Here is a 7,896-nt window from a genome sequence, read left to right as displayed (position 1 = left end):
CTGGCGCGGGCACAGCGGGGCTGGAGCCATACCTTGCACTGGTGTCTGGTAGACCAGGCAGTACTTTCCCTCGTTGTGCAACTCGCTGCAGAGCTGCCCGTCCGCCCCGTCGTGCAGCGGGAAGCGCCCGGTGGGGTAGCCGCAGTGGCACTCCTGCCCTCGGATGACTGCCAAGGGAAACTCCTACAGAAGAGGGAAAATACATCAGCACCTAAATGCCACGGCACCAATAGCCTGCAGGGAATGCTGCTGCTGTACAAAGAAAAATAAATCTTCACAAGGCCACTGTCAAGATCAAAGCAGTGTTTGATATATCATCGTAAAGCTTATGCTTCTTACACCACTACTGTCTTTCATACGACAATTTCTTAAAAATTGCTTTTCAGAAACAAGCGTTTAAAGCTCGAGAACTCACAGTATTCTAGTTTTTTTATTATCCATAAAGATTATTTTATAATATTTCTGCAGCACCTAGTATGTAATTCCACATGCAGAACATCAGTGTTGGAAAAGTTGTTCTTATTTACCCTCAGAATGAGCATTTTGAATTGGATCATCTTTTAAACTTCCATTTATATTCCCCCAAACTGAGGAGTCTTAAAAGGTTTGCCCTGTTCAGCTAATTTTACCAGAGTCTGCGTGAAGGAAACAAGAAGAATTTAAGCAAAGAAGGAAATGTAGACCCACTAACTGCTGCAATTGTGTTTAAGAATAGAAAGAGCAACGCCAAGCCATAAAAAAGCGTGCGCCTTAGTCTGACTTCTTCACAGTCTGCAAAAAATGAGCGTGCATAGAGGGGCGGGTAGAGGGTTTGAGAGCTACTGTGCGTATTTTCGGAAAAACTATTCAGAAATGCGATGCCAAGTAATTTTTGGCACATCTATTTGGAAGGACAGTGTGACAGTCATTGTTGGGCTGCCCCAGGAGAGGCAGAAGGGCCTGCGGTGCCCGTGGCCGACCTCGGTGCTGGAGTGAGCTGTAAGAAAATCCTTTTCGATGGATTTGATGAAAAGTAATTCAGGTTCTGGTGTAGCAGCCTTGCCCAAAACAGCAACTGGCTGCGAGCAGTGCCACTGTTTGGCGGCAGTGGTGAGGTGGGGCTGGCATTGCTGAGAGCTAAGAGAAGTCGGAGAGAAGAGCGTGCTAATTGTTCGCTGAAGAATTAGCAGCTGCTTATGTGCTCAACGGGAAAAGCACACTTGTTATTTTGCTGAGACTGGCCCTGGAAGTCAGTGTTTCTCCTCTTTACCGGGAGGGCTGAGGTGGTTTTCTCCTGGGTTTTTGAAGTCCCCAGGCTGGTTCAGCGACGCAGGGGTGTGCTGGCCACAGGGACTAGCCCGGCATGGCCACAGAATGGCTGAAGGAAGCTCAGGGGTTATTTGAGCACAGGGCGTCCAGTTCCACCTATTGCATATCAACAGTTTTTGCCTTTTAAAAGTCTTTTGGAGCCTGGGAGCACGTGACGGGACTGCTGAGCAGCTTATCTCTCACTCTTCCCCACGTGTTCATCCTCTGATAAGGAGTCAAATATAACACATGTGCCATCTGTGCCCAAACAGCCAACATTTGCTTAGCGAATGAGATATGACATTGTCAAAAATTATTTACAGATTTGATCCAAGGGCAAAATAGTTCTGTTTCTGCCTGCAAACAGAAATATTTCCTTTATGATGAAACAGCGTTTCTCCATTTGAGAAATTAATAAGTGTCCTGGCCCTCCAAGGCAGCCTGGAATAACAAGTACCTTGTGCGTCGTGCCAAGTGGCATCTGCAGTCGGGGACTTTTCTGGAAGGCTGGAGGTTTTATGAAGAGACCTAAGCCAACGCTTCTCCGTGCTTCCATGGTGGGTGCGTTGCTGCTCGTGGTTCAGAGTATCAGAGGTGAGGGGTGCCTGGCCATCCAGAGGCAGAGCGGTTGGGCTGAGCTGCCGCTGCAGCCTCTCTGCTGCTCAGGCGGCAAGTGGTCAGAGGAGGGGCAGAACTCAGAGTGGGCTTCATCAGTGGAAGTTTCAAAGTGTCAGCCATGGCAGGTGGAAGAAGCACAACAGTAGTTCTGGGAATCGCACCAGGGTCTGCAGCGTTGGTGCAAAGGACTGTCGTCAACCGGCTGATTTTTCAGACTCTCTGTCTACCTGATGCAGTGCATGGCGATTGCAAAGTAACATATTCAACCTTGGCTGCCCATCAGTACTTAATCAAAACTGCCAGCCATGCGCTTCGCTCACCTCTGTGTTTATGTATGCCCCGAGCTGCGGTTACGGCTGTAAGCATCCACGTAGGTTTTAAGAGCAGGACCAGTCCTCGAGCTCAGCACACGCAACTCTGCAATGCTTCACTTCAGCTGAACACGAGGGTATCGCCAGAGAAATCTGCAGGTCTGTGATAAGCGTTTTCTGGATTGGCATTGACAGGCTCAGGTGTCCATCCTGCAAGCTGTAACTCAGCGAGAGCTGATGACAATGGGGCTATTTACCTAAACAATTGTGAGAGGAAGCCTCAACAGGTAGCTGAAGTGCTGTAAGGAAAGCAATCACACTCCAGTAGCAACACAGATGATGTGATGATTCAATCACTGATTGTTTTTTATAAGATTGTATCCAAATTAAGAATTATGACTAGACTGAAAATACACTTATCCGGTTCTACTCTGATTACTCTGCTTTCTTTTCCAACTTCCTGCCAACTCTCCTCCTATCTGATGCAGTAAAAATTTTTCTCTCAATCTACCAAAAAGAGTAAGACGTGCTGGGGCTAGTCATGGAACGGAATTTCTCTCCCAAGTAAATATGAAGGATGTGGTTTATTTCAAAATGGGCATGTTAATTTTGCAACAAACCTAGGAGTGATTCTTCAAGTTTTGATTGAACTGGATACGCTAAGAGCAAAGAATAAATATCATAAATCCAATCACACGCGGCATTAAAATTCTGGCTTGTTTTACAATGTGATCTGTGGAGGCCAGGGGACAATTCCTCAGTGCTCTGTTGTACCCAGCGTGACCCTGATTTGAAATACTCCTCTGTCCTCCGCAGTGAAGTCAGCGAGGCTGTTATTACCTGTGCCAGTTGAGGTTCTAGCCTACTTATCTTTGTTTTAGCGTGTTTAAAAAAAATTATCTAAATGAAGCTATGGGAACACTCTGTATGAATCCTACAAAGAGATTTGGATCAAAACCCCAGGAGTCTTTTGTTCATGGTAAATAATGGCATGTAGCTACATCTGGAATCCAAAATAGCAGGTCTATTTTTGAAATGAGAAGATTGCTGTATTCTGTGTATTGCTTTGTAAAAAAAGAAAAGGCACCTTAGAGATGGTACTGTTCAAGTGTGCAAACTCACTGCTTGGCTTTTGGATGCATGGAGATACTGGGGTTCTCTCCTCAAGACTTAGTGCTCTTCTGGATTTTATTCATTTCTTCATATATAACCGCATACAGCAGCGGAGTGGTAAAAGGTCTGTTTATTGAAAAATACATATTCCAGTGGAGACAGATCATTTTCTGTGCAGGCTGGCTTTTAAAAGAGCATATATGAAAATGATGGCTTCTGACCTAGCTCAGAAACACCTTCATGGGTCTGTGTTATGGGGTGATAATGGGTTGCTATTCAGCCCTGTCATCACTCTGTTAATTAAGAAAGAAATTGATAATTAAGGGTATTTAGCAGGTTTCATTTGAAGTTGTTACTTCAAATTCATATCCCTCCTTCCCAGGGCTGGAGCTACCATTTCAGCTGCACAAAGCAATTTGCAAGGCTAGCAGATAGATATGGTGTGCTTCAATTTGCTTTCCCTCTAAGTCCCAAAGAGCAAAAGACTTATTCCTGTGTTTAAGCGACCAGCTACTTTATTTAAAGGCCCACTGGCTTTTTCAGGATATGCAGGGATTGGTGGGATAATTCCTTTCAGTCCAGCCTGCTATACTGAATGACAGTGCCTTACAGATTGCTGGAGGGTGGGAATGTGGCTATTGGCTCAGCAGTTGTCCATCTTATTGCGAAAGGAAAGGAACCAAAGTCGGGACAGACATCTGTAGTGTCATAATAGGACTTGTTTTGGTATCTAGAGTGTAATTGCTGGACTGGTGGAATCACAATTGCCAGTTCTCAAGCGAAGGAAGACCTGACCAGTCTTTCTGTAGGCAAATACTCTCTCGTAGCCACTTTCCAAAGGGCAGCATGGGCCTAGGGCGGGTGTTAGGGTTCTCCTCTGGCAGTTTTTTTTTTCATATATAAGATTGTATTACGTTCCTGCCAACACTGTTACACACTGTGTAGCTACCTCAGTGTTAAATCCTCTTGTTCCTGATGGCAGTGCCTGCTGCTGCACTGACCAAAGGGCCTCCTCGGAGGGGAGCACCCAGGCTGCACAAAGTGGACGGTGCTGGGGATCACTTATCCCTGCCCCACACCCCAGAGCTGAGTGGGACCACCTCACCAGAGGGTGCTGGAGCCACGTTTTGGGAGCTGCCAGCCCACATCCACCCTGCTGCAGCATGTGTCCCCATAAGCCGCAGCCACCGAGACCTCCCTCAGGGTCAGATCTGGCTCTGAGCTTGGTTTGAATGTGACACGGAAATGGTATCGATTTCCTCACAGTCAATACTCGTCACTTAAAACCGCTTTTCTGTCCACCATGTTCAGTGGCATTGCTCAGATGGCTTTCCCTTCCGCCGTCCCCACTCAGAGAGCGGCTGGACCAGATGCATCCCTGGGTATTTACTCTGAGTTTTGTTCTTTAGAAACTCATTTACAAATTCAAAGCTCTAAGGCAGTAATCTCAGTCATTCCCTTAGTAGAATAAAATTTAAAATAACAGAAAAGAAGAAAGGATGCGAAATGAGAACTGTTCTTACTTTCTTGGAGCAAAATTCAGAGCACATCTCCACCGTCAAATTGGGCTGTATCAAAGAGGCTGGAAAGGTGTCTGTTAAGTTTTCTGGAGCTCTAAAACATCCTCGATAGATAACATTCCTCCCTGCAGGGATATGAAATAGGTTTCTCTTGAGAAAACAATGTCTGTAGGATCCTACCTCTTTCACAAAGAACAATACTAGGTTCAGAAGCTAAAAATAAAATAAATTTTATATTCCAAATGCTGTAGAAATAAGAGGAACCATGGTATACAGTAGAAAAGCATGTTGCAAATCCTGTGGTATTGAAAGGAGCACATGCCTTTAGCTTTGTACGAACCGCTGAAAGTAGAGCTGCAGCAAAGAGTTTAAATTAAATTCCACCAGTGGAGGGCATTGCTATTGTCTGCAAGTCCCAGTTCTCTTTTGAAGACAGCTTTCCCCTGGAACACTTAAAAGCCCTGATAAAAATCTACAAAGCTTCCCATGATCGGCACCAGAAAAAAGGAATTTAAATGAGTCCTGAAAGCCCCCACAGGGACCCACCTTCCTGAACATCTACTCGCTTCCTGAGCTTTCCCTCTCCTCTTCCCACTCTCTTTTCAGGCCAAGGGAGTTTGCTGCAGCCTTCGAAATCTAAACTAGGCTTTTGTGAGGTGTCTGGGGAGAAGAGCTTTCTTCAAGCCTTTAGCATCAGCCTCTGATCTCGCCTGCTCCTGTATAAATGCCACAGAGCTTGGCAGAACTGCTCCATTTTTTGCATCGCTGTGATCGAAGTCAGGATTTGGCCCAAATACTTGTTACAAGCAACAATACAATTTTCCCTCCTGAGAAAAAGAGGGAAGAGAGAAATGTTCCCTGACAGACCCAAGGGAAAACCCAAAGCTGCCCCAGGTGAGGCTGTGCATTCGCACAGAGGAACTAATGATAATGAAAACAACATTGTGTGGCTGCGGAGAAAGAAAAAGTCTGTGTGTTGTATGACACTCGGGTAATTCTTGGGAGTTTGTGGGCTTTACAAAGGTGGGAAACGCCTTTACTTCATCGCTCTTCATCAACTACCTCCGTTGGCAGCATCTGCCTAGCAAAGGTGGATTTGGGAATGAATTTGGGTCTCCTGAGTCCTGGTCTGCTCCCACTGGCTACCTTAATCACTACTCGCCAGAAGTCATGGGCAGCGTGTTGGATGGCAGATGCAGTGCAGTTTTGAAAGAAAAATTTGGTTCTGCATGAATTTCATGGCAGAAGGGCCCAGGTTCTTCAGCAAGAGCCAAGAGCAATCTACGGAGAAGCCGCTTAAATATTGTTCTAATAACTGTCCAGACCAGTTACTAGAAGCAATGCTCTATCTTTGGGATCACTTGGGAGATGTGAAAACTTGGTGCAAGTTGGGGGGAAACAGGAGTGTCTCTGGGATGAGGTCACTGCAAGCACGGCACTGAAGAATAAAGGAATGGGGGGTTTGGCTTTTCAGGATGCTCTTAAAAGGATTCCGACTAAATCTCACACTAATATTTAATTCCTGAAACAAAATGTTTATGAACGTGCTTAGAGTTTTCTCAGCGGGTCAGGAAGAAGGCTTGAGGTGCCCACACCAGCACCTGGGAGGGTGATGCAGAGAACTGGTGGATCATGCTGGAAACATGCTCTGTCTGCATCGTCTGCCTGCCTTCTAGGGAAAAACGGATGAATCCTGCCCTGAGTAAAACAGCACTGCCACAGCGATCCCAGGCTGCAATAGCTGTAGACTTCGAGCTTCGTTGCATTTAACGTGACGTGCGGGACGAGCCCTGCGGTGCAGGGTGGGAAGGAGGTGGTGGGGGACGGAGAGAGGAGCTGGAAAACCCATAGCTGGGAAGGTTTGATGGAGATCCACTGGATGGGCTTCGCGTAAGCAGAAGCCTTACATGAGGTCTGTTCTCTATATTGTGTAGAGTAAGTCACAGGTGCTGTTATAGTTTCAGTTACTTTCCAGGATACTTGTTGATCATGATTAATACTTCTGTGGGCCCCTCAGCTAGCTTCTATCAGCGGGATTCTTCAAACAGTCAAATATCAGGCATTACTAAGGGCAAACAAAATACAAATCTAGCTCCAGGGTAGACTAATTTGGTGACTAATTCATTAACACATAAGAAAAAAATAAATGCCGCCTTTTCCTTTGAAATATGTATATATATTTTATGCTGAAGATTTAAACAGTGATGCATGTCCTGGGAAAGCTGCCAGCATGCCTGTCAGCCTGACACTCGCAATTTAGGGCTGTGTACCTTTGATATATAATTTATATGTAGCTGGGCGGATTATTGTACAAACCTTGACTTGTCTTTAAGAGGAAATGAAGTACCATCAATACTGGCGCAACCTAAGGTCTTGCTTTTCTGCTTCTCAGAAAATAACAACCGTACGGTCTTGTGAGCTTGCCAGAAGTAAAGACCGCTCCACTGCTGGATATTTTCTATTGTATCTCCCATGGTAGCTAACTGAAGGACGAGTAACTGTTGTCATCTAAAGATGAAACAAAAATCCCAACCGCCACTAGAACAGAAGTCCTTGGAAGAACAAAACTCTGTGGTCTCATTTCTCTGGCTTAGGATGAGAGATTGCTGTGCTTCCCTGGCCCCTGCTTATCTTGCTGCATCACATCGCACTCACTGTGGCCAGGATCATTTCTGAGCCTAGGGGGCATTTTCTGCCCTCCCTGCATAAGGCATCCACCACCAGGGTTGTCTTAATGTGTGCAGGTTTGTCCCTCTGTGACGGATGCGAAAGGGAGCGGTTTTTCAGCTGAAATTCTGCGGCTGTCACGGTCACTCTGCGCTGTATTGTTCTTCCCCAGTGACACTAACTGTCCCCACTGCCCCGTGGCAGCCCCAAGGCAGTTTCACTGGGCACCTCTCACTGCTCCGAGGCAGTGCGCAGCACTGCTATTCTGGGCAGGGATCCGGGGATCGGGCCGGCAGCGAGCGGACACCCTCCCCTGCAGGCGTCTTTGTCTTTTGCTGCTTCAAGCTCTGGTGACAGATGGAATGAGGCGAGTGGCGGGG

At 46.3% G+C, this 7,896-nt stretch overlaps 1 protein-coding gene across 1 annotated transcript in view; it reads right to left on the bottom strand.

Annotated features, from left to right (window-relative positions):
- Positions 1 to 7,896, bottom strand: part of WSCD1 (WSC domain containing 1) — an 18,258-nt gene that overhangs the window by 3,947 nt on the left and 6,415 nt on the right. The window contains exons 4-5 of the mRNA XM_010136330.1: positions 4,853 to 4,974; positions 33 to 183 (exon numbers count right to left, since the gene is read on the bottom strand). Of these exons, the coding sequence (XP_010134632.1) occupies positions 33 to 183; positions 4,853 to 4,974 (273 nt within the window). The remainder of the gene's footprint in view (positions 1 to 32; positions 184 to 4,852; positions 4,975 to 7,896) is intronic.

The sequence above is a fragment of the Buceros rhinoceros genome, unplaced genomic scaffold, assembly GCF_000710305.1.
Source record: "Buceros rhinoceros silvestris isolate BGI_N320 unplaced genomic scaffold, ASM71030v1 scaffold10525, whole genome shotgun sequence".
Taxonomy (NCBI): Eukaryota; Metazoa; Chordata; class Aves; order Bucerotiformes; family Bucerotidae; genus Buceros; species Buceros rhinoceros.
Note: the sequence above shows the minus strand (reverse complement) of the source record. Positions and strands in the feature narration are given on the sequence as shown.